Source organism: Bufo bufo, chromosome 11 (genome assembly GCF_905171765.1).
Source record: "Bufo bufo chromosome 11, aBufBuf1.1, whole genome shotgun sequence".
NCBI classification, from domain to species: Eukaryota; Metazoa; Chordata; class Amphibia; order Anura; family Bufonidae; genus Bufo; species Bufo bufo.
Window position 1 is genome coordinate 101,153,101 of NC_053399.1, and position 20,474 is coordinate 101,173,574.

Here is a 20,474-nt window from a genome sequence, read left to right on the forward strand (position 1 = left end):
TGAAGTGGCAGGATTAAAAGCAACAGTGCTGCAGCAGCCATCCTTGGGTTCCACCGTTGCTACGGGAAACCAAGGTACTCCTGAGCCAAAAGTGGCTTTACCTGATAGGTTCTCAGGAGAGAGAGACCAATTTGTAACCTTCAGAGAAGCTTGCAAATTGTTCTTCAGGTTACGCCCTAGATCCTCCGGCGGTGAGGAACAACGGGTGGGCATTGTATTTTCTCTCCGCAGGCTTGGGCTTTCTCCCTACCATCAGACTCTCCGGCCTTACGATCAGTGGAGGAGTTTTTTGAAGCCCTGGGTCTCGTATATGATGACCCGGACAGGGTCTCACTGGCTGAGTCTAAGCTACGTAGTCTTCGGCAAGAGAACCGGTCTGCTGAACTATATTGTTCCGAATTCCGTAGGTGGGCTACTGATACATTATGGAACGACTCGGCCCTTAGGAGTCAGTTCTGCCAGGGGTTGTCTTAAAGATTAAAAGACGCGCTGGCGGTATACGAGGTCCCTGGGTCTCTGGAGGCTGCTATGTCTCTGTCCATAAGAATCGACAGACGACTCAGGGAGAGACTATTAAATTTTACGGAGGCCTCTATAGGGCAGGGATCGGTCTGTTATGGTCCAGTCGAACCAATGCAAATAGGGGGCGCCACTAGACGGGTGAATCCTCCTAAGTTCCGCTGTAGGTCAGAGGTTTGTTTTCGTTGTGGGGGGAGGGGTCATTTTGTAAAGGTTTGTCCCTCAGAACCCAAGAGACCACAAACAAAGGAGCCGCCGGAAAACTAGAGTCCCCAGATTGTGCGGAGGATAACAGTCTGGGCGTATTCGTTTCCTCCATACGCATGTCTCAGTTTTTGTTGTCCGCTACCGTTGAGGCGGGCAATAAGACTGAGATCTGTTCCGTCTTTTTGGACAGTGGGGCGGGGGTCAACTTGGTGGATTCACGGTTTGTTCAGGCTCTGGGTTTTACTCCGGAACCGATACGCAGAACTATTCCTGTTTTTGCCATCGACTCCTCCCCTCTTACTCAGAAAGAGTTAACTCAGATCATCCATAATATCCATCTGCAGGTAGGAGACCTCCATAAAGAGCATATCTCTTGGTATGTCCTGGACGGTCTTCCGGCTCCTATGGTATTGGGGCTTCCCTGGCTGGTGACTCACAATCCAGTGGTGGATTGGCAGGCCGGGGAGATTGTGGAGTGGAGTGAACATTGTAAGGACAACTGCTTGAGTAGTAGGTGCTCTACACTCTCTGTAACATCTTTACCTGCCTTTCTGTCAGATTTTATGGATGTGTTCTCTGAGAAGGGTTGTCAGGGGTTACCACCTCATCGTCCATATGATTGCCCGATTAATCTACTACCTGGGGCCAAACTACCTAAAACCCGGTTATACAATCTTTCCGGCCCGCAGAGGAAGGCTATGAAAGATTATATTTCGGAGAGTTTGGCTAAGGGACACATCAGACCCTCTTCTTCACCTGTGGCTGCAGGGTTCTTTTTCGTTAAAAAGAAAGATGGGGGCCTACGTCCTTGCCTGGATTTCCGGGAATTAAACCGGATAACTATCCGAGATCCCTATACTCTTCCTCTCATTCCCGACCTCTTTAATCAGGTTGCTGGTGCTAAATGGTTCTCCAAAATGGATCTCAGAGGAGCCTATAACCTGGTTCGCATCAAAGAGGGGGATGAGTGGAAGACGGCTTTTAATACTCCGGAAGGGCATTATGAAAATCTGGTCATGCCATTTGGTCTTACTAATGCGCCTGCGGTGTTCCAACATTTTGTCAACGATATTTTTAGTCACCTTATCGGGAGATTTGTTGTGATATATCTTGATGACATCTTGGTCTATTCCCCGGATCTGGATACACATAAGATCCATGTGAGACAAGTGCTGCAGATATTAAGGGCCAACAAATTGTTTGCTAAGTTAGAAAAATGTGTGTTCGCCGTAAAAGAACTGCCATTTCTGGGGTATGTGTTGTCAGATTCAGGTTTCCGCATGGATCCAGAGAAAGTCCGGGCGATTATAGACTGGGATCTGCCTGGGAACCTGAAGGCATTGCAACGCTTCCTGGGGTTTGCCAATTTTTATAGAAAGTTTATAAAAAACTATTCCTTGGTGGTCAAACCACTGACGGACATGACCCGAAAGGGATCCGATTTTTCCAAAATGGTCCCATGCAGCCAAAACTGCCTTTGCATCTCTGAAGGAGAGATTCACCTCGGCCCCTATTCTCGTACAGCCAGATGTCTCGCTTCCTTTTATTGTAGAGGTTGACGCATCAGAGGTGGGGGTGGGAGCGGTACTATCTCAGGGCCCGTCCCCTGGTGAATGGCGTCCGTGTGCTTTCTTTTCGAAGAAATTGTCTACTGCAGAAAGGAACTATGATATTGGCAACAGGGAACTTTTGGCTATTAAGTTGGCTTTTGAGGAGTGGCGTCATTTTTTGGAGGGGGCGGTTCATCCCGTCACGGTGATTACTGATCACAAAAACGTATTATATCTGGAGTCTGCTAAACGTCTCACCCCTAGACAGGCTCGGTGGTCGTTATTTTTTACTAGGTTTAATTTTGTAATAACCTATCGCCCGGGGGCAAAAAATACTAAGGCGGATGCATTGTCTCGAAGTTTTCCTGGAGGGGGTGATGTTGAGGTACCAGAGCCCATTTTGCAAAAGGGGGTGGTGGTCTCTGCATTACACTCAGGTTTGGAGGGGAGGGTGTTGGAAGCTCAGGGGGACGCCCCGGCCTCCTGCCCCTCGGGTAAACTGTTTGTGCCAGAAAATTTACGCCTGGAGATACCAAAAGAACACCATAACTCCACACTGGCAGGACACCCAGGTAGTAGGGCAACCTCTGAGTTAGTGTCTCGTCGGTTCTGGTGGCCTAAATGGCACCAGGAGGTGTTGGATTTTGTGTCTGCATGTGCTACCTGTGCTCGTTCTAAGGTAGATCATACTCGTCCGGCAGGGCGTCTTTTACCTCTGGCCATCCCCAACAGGCCTTGGACGCACCTATCAATGGATTTCATTACGGATCTATCAGTATCAGCGGGGAAGACTGTTATTCTGGTAGTTGTTGACAGATTCAGTAAAATGGTGCACTTTATTGCTCTTGCCGCATTGCCTAATGCTAACACACTGGCGCAGGTTTTTATTGACCACATCGTGAAGCTTCACGGGGTCCCTTCCGATATTGTTTCGGATCGTGGTACCCAATTCGTTTCTAAATTTTGGAAAGCTTTTTGTTCTCGTTTAGGGGTTCATCTGTCGTTTTCTTCATCTTTCCATCCACAGTCCAACGGTCAGACTGAACGTACCAATCAAAACCTAGAGACATATTTGAGATGCTTTGTTTCCGAAAATCAGGAGGAATGGTCATCTTATTTACCGTTAGCCGAGTTTGCCATTAATAATCGTCGTCAAGAATCCACCGATAAGTCACCATTTTTTGGTGCGTATGGTTTCCATCCTCAGTTTTGTACGTTTAGTGAGGGGGGGCCGTCTGGGATTCCCGAGGAGGAACGATTTGCGTCTTCACTTTCTTCAGTGTGGCAGAGTGTGCAAGAAAGTTTGAAGAGAATTGGTGGTAGATACAAACGTGCGGCTGATAGGAAGCGCTCTGAAGGTCCGGACCTTGGGGTGAATGACTTGGTGTGGTTGTCTACCAGAAATATCAAGTTGAAGGTTCCCTCGTGGAAATTGGGTCCGAGATTTATTGGTCCTTATAGGGTAATTAAGATCATTAACCCGGTGGCTTTTCGTCTGGAGCTACCTCAGACTCTAAGGATCCATAATGTCTTCCACAGATCTCTGCTTAAGAGATATGTAGAACCTCCTGAACCATTGCCACTACCGCCTCCACCGGTGGTTGTTGATGGCAGTCTTGAGTTTCAGGTAGAAAAAATTGTTGACTCACGATATGTTCGCCGCTCTCTTCAGTACCTGGTGCACTGGAAAGGTTATGGTTCCGAAGAGAGAATGTGGGTTCCAGCATCAGAGATAAAAGCGGACAGACTCATTCGGGCTTTTCATAGCTCCCATCCGGAGAGGCCTGGTCTTGAGGGTCCAGGGGCCCCTCGTAGAAAGGGGGGTACTGTCACGACTGTGACTGATCCAGACAGGTCTGGGAGGAGAAGGTCGCAGCGACTTGCTACTCGCGATAGCTTGTGAGTTTGCTCCGTGGTTCAGGGTATGTCATCTGGGTTTTGCCTTGTGAACCTTTTTGTCCTGACTGGGAGTTTGTAGGCATCCTTCTCAGGTGAGTCCTGTCTGCCACTCCCAGCTACTATATTAGTTTCACTTTCACTTGCAGTCATTGCCAGATATAGTCCTTACTTCCAGTGCTACTCTGACCTTGGAAGGAGATCGTTTGATGGTGTTGCTGTGGAGCTCTTGTCCGGCGTGGACTGTCGTTGCTGTGGAGCTCTTGTCCGGCGTGGACTGTCGTGATTGGGATCGCCTTCTCTGCTCGTGACTGGATAAGTCTATCACTGATATAGTTTGTTTGTTGCTGTCTTCCCCTGCTGTTCTCCTAGACATGAGTGATGGTGACTAGTGCTCCCATCGGCCTTTCCCCACTCTAGGCTTGTTAGGGTGACTGAGGGTTTAGGTATCCTGCTCGCCGCACAGGTTCACACCCCGTCTCGGGTATCAGGGCAGACAGGTGCCAGCTTAGGGTTAGTCAGGGGTGGCCATACTATTCCCATCCGTAGATAAGGGTCCCCCTTCCCCTCCGTCTGGTGCGACGCGACTGCTGCTGGGGTAGCGGTCGTGACACCATCCTTACACACACTGGTGGCACCGACAACCATCCCCACACACACTGGTGTCACCGACAACCATCTCCACACACACTGGTGGCACCGACAACCGTCCCCACACTGGTGTCACCGACAACCGTCCCCACACTGGTGTCACCGACAACCGTCCCCACACTGGTGTCACCGACAACCGTCCCCACACTGGTGTCACCGACAACCGTCCCCACACTGGTGTCACCGACAACCGTCCCCACACACACTGGTGGCACCGACAACCATCCCCACACACACTGGTGGCACCGACAACCATCCCCACACACACTGGTGGCACCGACAACCATCCCCACACACACTGGTGGCACCGACAACCATCCCCACACACACTGGTGGCACCGACAACCGTCCCCACACACACTGGTGGCACCGACAACCGTCCCCACACACACTGGTGGCACCGACAACCGTCCCCACACACACTGGTGGCACCGACAACCGTCCCCACACACACTGGTGGCACCGACAACCGTCCCCACACACACTGGTGGCACCGACAACCGTCCCCACACACACTGGTGGCACCGACAACCGTCCCCACACACACTGGTGGCACCGACAACCGTCCCCACACACACTGGTGGCACCGACAACCGTCCCCACACACACTGGTGGCACCGACAACCGTCCCCACACTGGTGGCACCGACAACCGTCCCCACACTGGTGGCACCGACAACCATCCCCACACACTGGTGGCACCGACAACCGTCCCCACACACACTGGTGGCACCGACAACCGTCCCCACACACACTGGTGGCACCGACAACCATCCCCACACTGGTGGCACTGACTTTTCTGGCGTCACATGGACTCAGTAACCGCCCGCCGTCCGCCTGAGACTCCTCTATGGCCGGGACACCGAACGGGAAGCCTGCAGAGAGGAGAGAGGAAGTGTGAGGCACCGACCGACGCCTCATCCCTGCACTCACTGCTGAGAGGCACCGACCGACGCCTCATCCCTGCACTCACTGCTGAGAGGCACCGACGCCTCATCCCTGCACTCACTGCTGAGAGGCACCGACCGACGCCTCATCCCTGCACTCACTGCTGAGAGGCACCGACCGACGCCTCATCCCTGCACTCACTGCTGAGAGGCACCGACGCCTCATCCCTGCACTCACTGCTGAGAGGCACCGACCGACGCCTCATCCCTGCACTCACTGCTGAGAGGCACCGACGCCTCATCCCTGCACTCACTGCTGAGAGGCACCGACGCCTCATCCCTGCACTCACTGCTGAGAGGCACCGACGCCTCATCCCTGCACTCACTGCTGAGAGGCACCGACGCCTCATCCCTGCACTCACTGCTGAGAGGCACCGACGCCTCATCCCTGCACTCACTGCTGAGAGGCACCGACGCCTCATCCCTGCACTCACTGCTGAGAGGCACCGACCGACGCCTCATCCCTGCACTCACTGCTGAGAGGCACCGACGCCTCATCCCTGCACTCACTGCTGAGAGGCACCGACGCCTCATCCCTGCACTCACTGCTGAGAGGCACCGACGCCTCATCCCTGCACTCACTGCTGAGAGGCACCGACACCTCATCCCTGCACTCACTGCTGAGAGGCACCGACCGACGCCTCATCCCTGCACTCACTGCTGAGAGGCACCGACGCCTCATCCCTGCACTCACTGCTGAGAGGCACCGACGCCTCATCCCTGCACTCACTGCTGAGAGGCACCGACGCCTCATCCCTGCACTCACTGCTGAGAGGCACCGACCGACGCCTCATCCCTGCACTCACTGCTGAGAGGCACCGACCGACGCCTCATCCCTGCACTCACTGCTGAGAGGCACCGACCGACGCCTCATCCCTGCACTCACTGCTGAGAGGCACCGACGCCTCATCCCTGCACTCACTGCTGAGAGGCACCGACCGACGCCTCATCCCTGCACTCACTGCTGAGAGGCACCAACGCCTCATCCCTGCACTCACTGCTGAGAGGCACCGACGCCTCATCCCTGCACTCACTGCTGAGAGGCACCGACGCCTCATCCCTGCACTCACTGCTGAGAGGCACCGACGCCTCATCCCTGCACTCACTGCTGAGAGGCACCGACGCCTCATCCCTGCACTCACTGCTGAGAGGCACCGACGCCTCATCCCTGCACTCACTGCTGAGAGGCACCGACCGACGCCTCATCCCTGCACTCACTGCTGAGAGGCACCGACGCCTCATCCCTGCACTCACTGCTGAGAGGCACCGACGCCTCATCCCTGCACTCACTGCTGAGAGGCACCGACACCTCATCCCTGCACTCACTGCTGAGAGGCACCGACCGACGCCTCATCCCTGCACTCACTGCTGAGAGGCACCGACGCCTCATCCCTGCACTCACTGCTGAGAGGCACCGACGCCTCATCCCTGCACTCACTGCTGAGAGGCACCGACGCCTCATCCCTGCACTCACTGCTGAGAGGCACCGACCGACGCCTCATCCCTGCACTCACTGCTGAGAGGCACCGACCGACGCCTCATCCCTGCACTCACTGCTGAGAGGCACCGACCGACGCCTCATCCCTGCACTCACTGCTGAGAGGCACCGACGCCTCATCCCTGCACTCACTGCTGAGAGGCACCGACGCCTCATCCCTGCACTCACTGCTGAGAGGCACCGACGCCTCATCCCTGCACTCACTGCTGAGAGGCACCGACGCCTCATCCCTGCACTCACTGCTGAGAGGCACCGACGCCTCATCCCTGCACTCACTGCTGAGAGGCACCGACGCCTCATCCCTGCACTCACTGCTGAGAGGCACCGACCGACACCTCATCCCTGCACTCACTGCTGAGAGGCACCGACCGACACCTCATCCCTGCACTCACTGCTGAGGCACCGACCGACGCCTCATCCCTGCACTCACTGCTGAGAGGCACCGACGCCTCATCCCTGCACTCACTGCTGAGAGGCACCGACGCCTCATCCCTGCACTCACTGCTGAGAGGCACCGACCGACGCCTCATCCCTGCACTCACTGCTGAGAGGCACCGACGCCTCATCCCTGCACTCACTGCTGAGAGGCACCGACCGACACCTCATCCCTGCACTCACTGCTGAGAGGTACCGACCGACGCCTCATCCCTGCACTCACTGCTGAGAGGCACCGACGCCTCATCCCTGCACTCACTGCTGAGAGGCACCGACGCCTCATCCCTGCACTCACTGCTGAGAGGCACCGACGCCTCATCCCTGCACTCACTGCTGAGAGGCACCGACCGACGCCTCATCCCTGCACTCACTGCTGAGAGGCACCGACCGACACCTCATCCCTGCACTCACTGCTGAGGCACCGACCGACGCCTCATCCCTGCACTCACTGCTGAGAGGCACCGACGCCTCATCCCTGCACTCACTGCTGAGAGGCACCGACGCCTCATCCCTGCACTCACTGCTGAGAGGCACCGACGCCTCATCCCTGCACTCACTGCTGAGAGGCACCGACGCCTCATCCCTGCACTCACTGCTGAGAGGCACCGACCGACGCCTCATCCCTGCACTCACTGCTGAGAGGCACCGACGCCTCATCCCTGCACTCACTGCTGAGAGGCACCGACGCCTCATCCCTGCACTCACTGCTGAGAGGCACCGACGCCTCATCCCTGCACTCACTGCTGAGAGGCACCGACGCCTCATCCCTGCACTCACTGCTGAGAGGCACCGACCGACGCCTCATCCCTGCACTCACTGCTGAGAGGCACCGACCGACGCCTCATCCCTGCACTCACTGCTGAGAGGCACCGACCGACGCCTCATCCCTGCACTCACTGCTGAGAGGCACCGACCGACGCCTCATCCCTGCACTCACTGCTGAGAGGCACCGACCGACGCCTCATCCCTGCACTCACTGCTGAGAGGCACCGACGCCTCATCCCTGCACTCACTGCTGAGAGGCATCAATATGCTGACCTTAAATGCTCTGTACTGCTGTTACCAAACCAACGACTGAGCAGCGGGCAGTCCTCTATGCCCCCCCCGCCGATATAAAGACTGACTTACCAGTCCTGCGGGAGGCAGTGGGGCCCCCCTGTGGTGGTCCGGGGTACGGCTCCTGCGGGGCCGGGTTCATCACACTTGTGTGCAGGGCAGAATCGGAGTTTGTTCTGATGGGGGAGGGGAGCAGAGTTCTGTCAGGAGGGGCCCAGGCACAGGGAGGCAGAGGACAGGGCGAAGCGGCATCTCACGGCAGGGGGCACACACTCACACACACTACCGCAAAGCAAAGAGGCACCCAATAAGCAGCGGGCACCCCGGGGGCAAGGAGCGGGCAACGCACAAGATGCTTCACCTGTTTAAAGCGCTCGGCAGCCTAAACAGCTGTGCTGTGTCCGAGGGGTAGGCGCCCCAGGGCAGGGTCCTTAATGAGGAAAGAGAGGGTGGTTAGAGCAGGCGGGCACCAGACTGCAGCTCTGGAGGGGACTGGAGCATACGACATGACTGCAGCTCTGGAGGGGACTGGAGCATAAGACATGACTGCAGCTCTGGAGGGGACTGGAGCATAAGACATGACAGCAGCTCTGGAGGGGACTGGAGCATAAGACATGACAGCAGCTCTGGAGGGGACTGGAGCATAAGACATGAGAGCTCCACTGTGACTGCAGCTCTGGAGAGGACTGGAGCATAAGACATGACCGCTCCACTGTGACTGCAGCTCTGGAGGGGACTGGAGCATAAGACATGACCGCTCAACTGTGACTGCAGCTCTGGAGGGGACTGGAGCATAAGACATGACCGCTCAACTGTGACTGCAGCTCTGGAGGGGACTGGAGCATAAGACATGACAGCAGCTCTGGAGAGGACTGGAGCATAAGACATGACAGCAGCTCTGGAGGGGACTGGAGCATAAGACATGACAGCAGCTCTGGAGGGGACTGGAGCATAAGACATGACAGCAGCTCTGGAGGGGACTGGAGCATAAGACATGACAGCAGCTCTGGAGGGGACTGGAGCATAAGACATGACAGCAGCTCTGGAGGGGACTGGAGCATAAGACATGACAGCAGCTCTGGAGGGGACTGGAGCATAAGACATGACTGCAGCTCTGGAGGGGACTGGAGCATAAGACATGACAGCAGCTCTGGAGGGGACTGGAGCATAAGACATGACTGCAGCTCTGGAGGGGACTGGAGCATAAGACATGAGAGCTCCACTGTGACTGCAGCTCTGGAGAGGACTGGAGCATAAGACATGACAGCAGCTCTGGAGGGGACTGGAGCATAAGACGACTGCAGCTCTGGAGGGGACTGGAGCATAAAACATGAGAGCTCCACTGTGACTGCAGCTCTGGAGGGGACTGGAGCATAAGACATGACAGCTCCACTGTGACTGCAGCTCTGGAGGTGACTGGAGCATAAGACATGACAGCTCCACTGTGACTGCAGCTCTGGAGGGGACTGGAGCATAAGACATGACAGCTCCACTGTGACTGCAGCTCTGGAGGGGACTGGAGCATAAGACATGACCGCTCCACTGTGACTGCAGCTCTGGAGGGGACTGGAGCATAAGACATGACCGCTCCACTGTGACTGCAGCTCTGGAGGTGACTGGAGAATAAGACATGACAGCTCCACTGTGACTGCAGCTCTGGAGGGGACTGGAGAATAAGACATGACCGCTCCACTGTGACTGCAGCTCTGGATGGGACTGGAGCATAAGACATGACTGCAGCTCTGGATGGGACTGGAGAATAAGACATGAGAGCTCCACTGTGATTGCAGCTCTGGATGGGACTGGAGAATAAGACATGACAGCTCCACTGTGACTGCAGCTCTGGATGGGACTGGAGAATAAGACATGACAGCTCCACTGTGACTGCAGCTGTGGCTGGGACTGGAGCATAAGACATGACAGCTCCACTGTGACTGCAGCTCTGGAGGGGACTGGAGCATAAGACATGACAGCTCCACTGTGACTGCAGCTCTGGAGGGGACTGGAGCATAAGACATGACAGCTCCACTGTGACTGCAGCTCTGGAGGGGACTGGAGAATAAGGCATGACAGCTCCACTGTGACTGCAGCTATGGATGGGACTGGAGCATAAGGCATGACAGCTCCACTGTGACTGCAGCTATGGATGGGACTGGAGCATAAGACATGACCGCTCCACTGTGACTGCAGCTCTGAATGGGACTGGAGCATAAGACATGACAGCTCCACTGTGACTGCAGCTCTGGAGGGGACTGGAGAATAAGACATGACAGCTCCACTGTGACTGCAGCTCTGGATGGTACTGGAGCATAAGACATGACAGCTCCACTGTGACTGCAGCTCTGGAGGGGACTGGAGCATGACATGACCGCCCCACTGTGACTGCAGCTCTGGATGGGACTGGAGCATAAGACATGACAGCTCCACTGTGACTGCAGCTCTGGAGGGGACTGGAGCATAAGACATGACAGCTCCACTGTGACTGCAGCTCTGGAGGGGCCTGGAGCATAAGACATGACAGCTCGACTGTGACTGCAGCTCTGGAGGGGACTGGAGCATGATATGACCGCCCCACTGTGACTGCAGCTCTGGATGGGACTGGAGCATACGACAAGACCGCTCAACTGTGACTGCAGCTCTGGAGGGGACTGGAGCATGATATGACCGCCCCACTGTGACTGCAGCTCTGGATGGGACTGGAGCATACGACAAGACCGCTCCACTGTGACTGCAGCTCTGGATGGTACTGGAGAATGAGACATGACCGCCCCACTGTGACTGCAGCTCTGGATGGGACTGGAGCATAAGACATGACCGCCCCACTGTGACTGCAGCTCTGGAGGTGACTGGAGAATGAGACATGGCCGCTCGACTGTGACTGCAGCTCTGGAGGTGACTGGAGCATAAGACATGAAGTACATGAGACTGAACCTCGGCCAGTAAAGGGTTACCTTCTCCAGGACGACTCCGGCTGCGGGGAGAGATAGGAGGCGCCGTACGGAGAACTGTCCACGTGGGATGGTTAAGGAAAGTGAGGAGGATGGAGGGCCGCTCAGGGGCCCCGGGGGTCAGTCGCCACCCATGTTTAAAGGGGCGTCCCGGACCAGACAGAGGGGGGGAGGGGGTACGAATGCCACAGACGTGGCAGCCCCTTTCTCCAGTCCTGGACGCCCCTTTAAGGGGGTGTGGCTAAGCAGTCACATGTCTCACACCGAATACGAAAGCAGACAGAAATCTAGAAGGATATCTGGCGCATGTAGCGGCGCAGCGGCGACATCATCCGGCGGGGGTCTCTGTGGTGGACTCTCTCCACTAATCCGCCATGACGGGTGCTCCGGGCATCCAGCTGTGACTGCGGGGGGCCCTGCTGAGAGAACGGGGGGGGGGGGGGGGGGGAGAGATTACCAACCGGGAGGAGGAGAGTGAAGAGAGAGGGTAAAGAAGGGAGGAGGAGAGTGAAGAGAGAGGGTAAAGAAGGGAGGAGGAGAGTGAAGAGAGAGGGTAAAGAAGGGAGGAGGAGAGCGAAGAGAGAGGGTAAAGAAGGGAGGAGGAGAGTGAAGAGAGAGGGTAAAGAAGGGAGGAGGAGAGCGAAGAGAGAGGGTAAAGAAGGGAGGAGAAGAGTGAAGAGAGAGGGTAAAGAAGGGAGGAGAAGGAGGAGAGTGAAGAGAGAGGGTAAAGAAGGGAGGAGAAGAGTGAAGAGAGAGGGTAAAGAAGGGAGGAGAAGGAGGAGAGTGAAGAGAGAGGGTAAAGAAGGGAGGAGAAGAGTGAAGAGAGAGGGTAAAGAAGGGAGGAGAAGAGAGAGGGTAAAGAAGGGAGGAGAAGGAGGGTGGAGAGAGAGGGTAAAGAAGGGAGGAGGAGAGTGAAGAGAGAGGGTAAAGAAGGGAGGAGAAGGAGGAGAGTGAAGAGAGAGGGTAAAGAAGGGAGGAGAAGGAGGAGAGTGAAGAGAGAGGGTAAAGACGGGAGGAGAAGGAGGAGAGTGAAGAGAGAGGGTAAAGAAGGGAGGAGAAGGAGGAGAGTGAAGAGAGAGGGTAAAGAAGGGAGGAGGAGGAGGGTGAAGAGAGAGGGTAAAGAAGGGAGGAGAAGGAGGAGAGTGAAGAGAGAGGGTAAAGAAGGGAGGAGAAGGAGGAGAGTGAAGAGAGAGGGTAAAGAAGGGAGGAGAAGGAGGAGAGTGAAGAGAGAGGGTAAAGAAGGGAGGAGAAGGAGGAGAGTGAAGAGAGAGGGTAAAGAAGGGAGGAGAAGGAGGGTGAAGAGAGAGGGTAAAGAAGGGAGGAGAAGGAGGGTGGAGAGAGAGGGTAAAGAAGGGAGGAGAAGGAGGGTGAAGAGAGAGGGTAAAGAAGGGAGGAGAAGGAGGGTGAAGAGAGAGGGTAAAGAAGGGAGGAGGAGAGCGAAGAGAGAGGGTAAAGAAGGGAGGAGGAGAGCGAAGAGAGAGGGTAAAGAAGGGAGGAGGAGAGCGAAGAGAGAGGGTAAAGAAGGGAGGAGGAGAGCGAAGAGAGAGGGTAAAGAAGGGAGGAGGAGAGCGAAGAGAGAGGGTAAAGAAGGGAGGAGGAGAGTGAAGAGAGAGAGTAAAGAAGGGAGGAGGAGAGTGAAGAGAGAGGGTAAAGAAGGGAGGAGAAGGAAGGTGAAGAGAGAGGGTAAAGAAGGGAGGAGGAGAGTGAAGAGAGAGAGTAAAGAAGGGAGGAGGAGAGTGAAGAGAGAGGGTAAAGAAGGGAGGAGGAGAGTGAAGAGAGAGGGTAAAGAAGGGAGGAGAAGGAGGGTGGAGAGAGAGGGTAAAGAAGGGAGGAGAAGGAGGGTGGAGAGAGAGGGTAAAGAAGGGAGGAGGAGAGTGAAGAGAGAGGGTAAAGAAGGGAGGAGAAGGAGGAGAGTGAAGAGAGAGGGTAAAGAAGGGAGGAGAAGAGTGAAGAGAGAGGGTAAAGAAGGGAGGAGAAGAGAGAGGGTAAAGAAGGGAGGAGAAGGAGGAGAGTGAAGAGAGAGGGTAAAGAAGGGAGGAGGAGAGTGAAGAGAGAGGGTAAAGAAGGGAGGAGGAGGAGGACGGTGAAGAGAGAGGGTAAAGAAGGGAGGAGGAGAGTGAAGAGAGAGGGTAAAGAAGGGAGGAGGAGAGTGAAGAGAGAGGGTAAAGAAGGGAGGAGGAGAGTGAAGAGAGAGGGTGAAGAGAGAGGGTAAAGAAGGGAGGAGGAGGGTGAAGAGAGAGGGTAAAGAAGGGAGGAGAAGGAGGAGGGTGAAGAGAGAGGGTAAAGAAGGGAGGAGAAGGAGGAGGGTGAAGAGAGAGGGTAAAGAAGGGAGGAGAAGAGTGAAGAGAGAGGGTAAAGAAGGGAGGAGGAGGAGGGTGAAGAGAGAGGGTAAAGAAGGGAGGAGGAGGAGGGTGAAGAGAGAGGGTAAAGAAGGGAGGAGAAGGAGGGTGAAGACAGAGGGTAAAGAAGGGAGGAGAAGGAAGGTGAAGAGAGAGGGTAAAGAGAGAGGGTAAAGAAGAGAGGAGAGCGAAGAGAGAGGGTAAGAAGGGAGGAGAAGGAGGGTGAAGAGAGAGGGTAAAGAAGGGAGGAGAAGGAGGAGAGTGAAGAGAGAGGGTAAAGAAGGGAGGAGAAGGAGGGTGAAGAGAGAGGGTAAAGAAGGGAGGAGAAGGAGGAGAGTGAAGAGAGAGGGTAAAGAAGGGAGGAGAAGGAGGAGAGTGAAGAGAGAGGGTAAAGAAGGGAGGAGAAGGAGGAGAGTGAAGAGAGAGGGTAAAGAAGGGAGGAGAAGGAGGGTGAAGAGAGAGGGTAAAGAAGGGAGGAGAAGGAGGGTGAAGAGAGAGGGTAAAGAAGGGAGGAGAAGGAGGGTGAAGAGAGAGGGTAAAGAAGGGAGGAGAAGGAAGGTGAAGAGAGAGGGTAAAGAAGGGAGGAGAAGGAGGGTGAAGAGAGAGGGTAAAGAAGGGAGGAGAAGGAAGGTGAAGAGAGAGGGTAAAGAAGGGAGGAGGAGGAGGGTGAAGAGAGAGGGTAAAGAAGGGAGGAGAAGGAGGGTGAAGACAGAGGGTAAAGAAGGGAGGAGAAGGAAGGTGAAGAGAGAGGGTAAAGAAGAGAGGAGAAGGAGGAGAGTGAAGAGAGAGGGTAAAGAAGGGAGGAGAAGGAGGGTGAAGAGAGAGGGTAAAGAAGGGAGGAGAAGGAGGAGAGTGAAGAGAGAGGGTAAAGAAGGGAGGAGAAGGAGGGTGAAGAGAGAGGGTAAAGAAGGGAGGAGAAGGAGGAGAGTGAAGAGAGAGGGTAAAGAAGGGAGGAGAAGGAGGAGAGTGAAGAGAGAGGGTAAAGAAGGGAGGAGAAGGAGGAGAGTGAAGAGAGAGGGTAAAGAAGGGAGGAGAAGGAGGGTGAAGAGAGAGGGTAAAGAAGGGAGGAGAAGGAGGGTGAAGAGAGAGGGTAAAGAAGGGAGGAGAAGGAGGGTGAAGAGAGAGGGTAAAGAAGGGAGGAGAAGGAAGGTGAAGAGAGAGGGTAAAGAAGGGAGGAGAAGGAGGGTGAAGAGAGAGGGTAAAGAAGGGAGGAGGAGAGTGAAGAGAGAGGGTAAAGAAGGGAGGAGAAGGAAGGTGAAGAGAGAGGGTAAAGAAGGGAGGAGAAGGAAGGTGAAGAGAGAGGGTAAAGAAGGGAGGAGGAGAGTGAAGAGAGAGGGTAAAGAAGGGAGGAGGAGAGCGAAGAGAGAGGGTAAAGAAGAGAGGAGAAGGAGGGCGAAGAGAGAGGAGAGAGAGGGTAAAGAAGGGAGGAGGAGGAGGTTGTACCTGGAAGTCGGAGGCCCCGCTGCTCATCTGGTTGACGTTGGGCAGGGAGCCGCCATAGTAGGAGCCTCTCATGTGCGACATCTGCAGCTTCTGCACCTGGAGCTGACAACACACAGCGGGGTCATGTGAAACCAACTGCAACCCCCAATGTACAGGTGTGACCCCAGAGATCAGCGACACACGTGACCCCAGAGATCAGCGACACACGTGACCCCAGAGATCAGCGACACACGTGACCCCAGAGATCAGCGACACACGTGACCCCAGAGATCAGCGACACACGTGACCCCAGAGATCAGCGACACACGTGACCCCAGAGATCAGCGACACACGTGACCCCAGAGATCAGCGACACACGTGACCCCAGAGATCAGCGACACACGTGACCCCAGAGATCAGCGACACACGTGACCCCAGAGATCAGCGACACACGTGACCCCAGAGATCAGCGACACACGTGACCCCAGAGATCAGCGACACACGTGACCCCAGAGATCAGCGACACACGTGACCCCAGAGATCAGCGACACACGTGACCCCAGAGATCAGCGACACACGTGACCCCAGAGATCAGCGACACACGTGACCCCAGAGATCAGCGACACACGTGACCCCAGAGATCAGTGACACGTGACCCCAGAGATCAGTGACAGGTGACACACGTGACCCCAGAGATCAGTGACAGGTGACCCCAGAGATCAGTGACAGGTGACCCCAGAGATCAGTGACAGGTGACACAGGTGACCCCAGAGATCAGTGACAGGTGACACACGTGACCCCAGAGATCAGTGACAGGTGACACAGGTGACCCCAGAGATCAGTGACAGGTGACCCCAGAGATCAGTGACAGGTGACCCCAGAGATCAGTGACAGGTGACCCCAGAGATCAGTGACAGGTGACCCCAGAGATCAGTGACAGGTGACCCCAGAGATCAGTGACAGGTGACACATGTGACCCCAGAGATCAGTGACAGGTGACACATGTGACCCCAGAGATCAGTGACAGGTGACACACGTGACCCCAGAGATCAGTGACAGGTGACACATGTGACCCCAGAGATCAGTGACAGGTGACACATGTGACCCCAGAGATCAGTGACAGGTGACCCCAGAGATCAGTGACAGGTGACACACGTGACCCCAGAGATCAGTGACATGTGACCCCAGAGATCAGTGACAGGTGACCCCAGAGATCAGTGACAGGTGACACAGGTGACCCCAGAGATCAGTGACAGGTGACACAGGTGACCCCAGAGATCAGTGACAGGTGACACATGTGACCCCAGAGATCAGTGACAGGTGACACATGTGACCCCAGAGATCAGTGACAGGTGACACATGTGACCCCAGAGATCAGTGACAGGTGACACATGTGACCCCAGAGATCAGTGACAGGTGACACATGTGACCCCAGAGATCAGTGACAGGTGACACATGTGACCCCAGAGATCAGTGACAGGTGACACATGTGACCCCAGAGATCAGTGACAGGTGACCCCAGAGATCAGTGACACGTGACCCCAGAGATCAGTGATACGTGACCCCAGAGATCAGTGACACAGGTGACCCCAGAGATCAGTGACACAGGTGACCCCAGAGATCAGTGACAGGTGACACATGTGACCCCAGAGATCAGTGACAGGTGACACATGTGACCCCAGAGATCAGTGACAGGTGACACATGTGACCCCAGAGATCAGTGACAGGTGACACATGTGACCCCAGAGATCAGTGACAGGTGACACATGTGACCCCAGAGATCAGTGACAGGTGACACATGTGACCCCAGAGATCAGTGACAGGTGACACATGTGACCCCAGAGATCAGTGACAGGTCACACATGTGACCCCAGAGATCAGTGACAGGTGACCCCAGAGATCAGTGACACGTGACCCCAGAGATCAGTGACACGTGACCCCAGAGATCAGTGACACAGGTGACCCCAGAGATCAGTGACACATGTGACCCCAGAGATCAGTGACAGGTGACACATGTGACCCCAGAGATCAGTGACAGGTGACACATGTGACCCCAGAGATCAGTGACAGGTGACACATGTGACCCCAGAGATCAGTGACAGGTGACACATGTGACCCCAGAGATCAGTGACAGGTGACACATGTGACCCCAGAGATCAGTGACAGGTGACACATGTGACCCCAGAGATCAGTGACAGGTGACACATGTGACCCCAGAGATCAGTGACAGGTGACACATGTGACCCCAGAGATCAGTGACAGGTGACACATGTGACCCCAGAGATCAGTGACAGGTGACACATGTGACCCCAGAGATCAGTGACAGGTGACCCCAGAGATCAGTGACAGGTGACACATGTGACCCCAGAGATCAGTGACAGGTGACCCCAGAGATCAGTGACAGGTGACCCCAGAGATCAGTGACAGGTGACCCCAGAGATCAGTGACAGGTGACACAGGTGACCCCAGAGATCAGTGACAGGTGACCCCAGAGATCAGTGACAGGTGACACATGTGACCCCAGAGATCAGTGACAGGTGACCCCAGAGATCAGTGACAGGTGACCCCAGAGATCAGTGACAGGTGACCCCAGAGATCAGTGACAGGTGACCCCAGAGATCAGTGACAGGTGACCCCAGAGATCAGTGACAGGTGACCCCAGAGATCAGTGACAGGTGACACACGTGACCCCAGAGATCAGTGACAGGTGACCCCAGAGATCAGTGACAGGTGACCCACGTGACCCCAGAGATCAGTGACAGGTGACCCCAGAGATCAGTGACAGGTGACCCCAGAGATCAGTGACAGGTGACCCCAGAGATCAGTGACAGGTGACACACGTGACCCCAGAGATCAGTGACAGGTGACCCCAGAGATCAGTGACAGGTGACACACGTGACCCCAGAGATCAGTGACAGGTGACCCCAGAGATCAGTGACAGGTGACACACGTGACCCCAGAGATCAGTGACAGGTGACCCCAGAGATCAGTGACAGGTGACCCCAGAGATCAGTGACAGGTGACCCCAGAGATCAGTGACAGGTGACCCCAGAGATCAGTGACAGGTGACACATGTGACAGGTTCAGGTGATAAGTGTCAGATATCGCGATACGTCGCATGGCAGTACCCGGGTGGAGCCGATATCCATCATGACTTCCTCGAAGGCTGCCGTCTCCTCCGCCTGCCTCTGGCGCTGCAGCGCGATCTTCTCGCTGAACTTGCGCGGGTTGTTAGCAGAGCCCGGCCCGCTCGCCCCCGGAGCCGCCATTTTTTCAGCCCTTCCGCAGCCGCCGAAGGGGTGCAAGGAGGAGAGCAGCCACAGAGGCAGGCACGCCGGGAAACGTAGTCCGACTCCGCCCTATCCCTGCCAGACAGGCGGCAAAAGGAGCGGAAACGGACTACAAATCCCGCTCACCACTGCGAAGCGTGGGCCGCAACGCCTGCGGGAAATACGGCTCACGGCGGCAGCACAGAAATAGGCGTGACGAAGCCAGAACTACACCTCCCAGCCTGCCCTGCGCCATCAGGCCGCGGTTAACCCCTGACCAGCCATACTCAGGCTATGTGCAACCCTCCTAATACCTCCCCAGGAATAACACCTCACTCAGGCTATGTGCACCCTCCTAATACCTCCCCAGGAATAACCCCTCACTCAGGCTATGTGCACCCTCCTAATACCTCCCCTCACTCAGGCTATGTGCACCCTCCTAATACCTCCCCAGGAATAACCCCTCACTCAGGCCATGTGCACCCTCCTAATACCTCCCCAGGAATAACACCTCACTCAGGCCATGTGCACCCTCCTAATACCTCCCCAGGAATAACACTTCACTCAGGCCATGTGCACCCTCCTAATACCTCCCCAGGAATAACCCCTCACTCAGGCTATGTGCACCCTCCTAATACCTCCCCTCACTCAGGCCATGTGCACCCTCCTAATACCTCCCCAGGAATAACTCCCCTCACTCAGGCTATGTGCACCCTCCTAATACTTCCCCAGGAATAACTCCCCTCACTCAGGCTATGTGCACCCTCCTAATACCTCCCCAGGAATAACACCTCACTCAGGCCATGTGCACCCTCCTAATACCTCCCCAGGAATAACCCCTCACTCAGGCTATGTGCACCCTCCTAATACCTCCCCTCACTCAGGCTATGTGCACCCTCCTAATACCTCCCCAGGAATAACCCCTCACTCAGGCTATGTGCACCCTCCTAATACCTCCCCTCACTCAGGCTATGTGCACCCTCCTAATACCTCCACAGGAATAACACCTCACTCAGGCCATGTGCACCCTCCTAATACCTCCCCAGGAATAACACCTCACTCAGGCCATGTGCACCCTCCTAATACCTCCCCAGGAATAACACCTCACTCAGGCCATGTGCACCCTCCTAATACCTCCCCAGTAATAACACCTCACTCAGGCCATGTGCACCCTCCTAATACCTCCCCAGGAATAACACCTCACTCAGGCCATGTGCACCCTCCTAATACCTCCCCAGGAATAACACCTCACTCAGGCCATGTGCACCCTCCTAATACCTCCCCAGGAATAACACCTCACTCAGGCTATGTGCACCCTCCTAATACTTCCCCAGGAATAACTCCTCACTCAGGCTATGTGCACCCTCCTAATACTTCCCCAGGAATAACTCCTCACTCAGGCTATGTGCACCCTCCTAATACCTCCCCAGGAATAACACCTCACTCAGGCCATGTGCACCCTCCTAATACCTCCCCAGGAATAACACCTCACTCAGGCTATGTGCACCCTCCTAATACCTCCCCAGGAATAACACCTCACTCAGGCCATGTGCACCCTCCTAATACCTCCCCAGGAATAACACCTTACTCAGGCTATGTGCACCCTCCTAATACCTCCCCAGGAATAACACCTCACTCAGGCTATGTGCACCCTCCTAATACCTCCCCAGGAATAACACCTCACTCAGGCCATGTGCACCCTCCTAATACCTCCCCAGGAATAACACCTTACTCAGGC

The 20,474-nt window shown here is 55.4% G+C and overlaps 1 protein-coding gene across 3 annotated transcripts in view; it reads right to left on the minus strand.

Annotated features, from left to right (window-relative positions):
- Positions 1–18,783, minus strand: part of CRTC2 (CREB regulated transcription coactivator 2) — a 28,097-nt gene extending 9,314 nt beyond the window's left edge. For 2 of the 3 annotated variants that reach the window (XM_040412622.1, XM_040412621.1), the window contains exons 1-7: positions 18,596–18,742; positions 15,489–15,590; positions 12,006–12,122; positions 11,710–11,771; positions 9,120–9,188; positions 8,831–8,934; positions 5,618–5,697 (exon numbers count right to left, since the gene is read on the minus strand). In XM_040412622.1, the coding sequence (XP_040268556.1) occupies positions 5,618–5,697; positions 8,831–8,934; positions 9,120–9,188; positions 11,710–11,771; positions 12,006–12,122; positions 15,489–15,590; positions 18,596–18,736 (675 nt within the window). In that variant the 5' untranslated portion in view covers positions 18,737–18,742. Of the gene's footprint in view, positions 1–5,617; positions 5,698–8,830; positions 8,935–9,119; positions 9,189–11,709; positions 11,772–12,005; positions 12,123–15,488; positions 15,591–18,595 lie in introns of all 3 variants that reach the window. The other variant, XM_040412620.1, reaches the window with a different exon arrangement.
- Between the last annotated feature and the right edge of the window lie 1,691 nt (positions 18,784–20,474).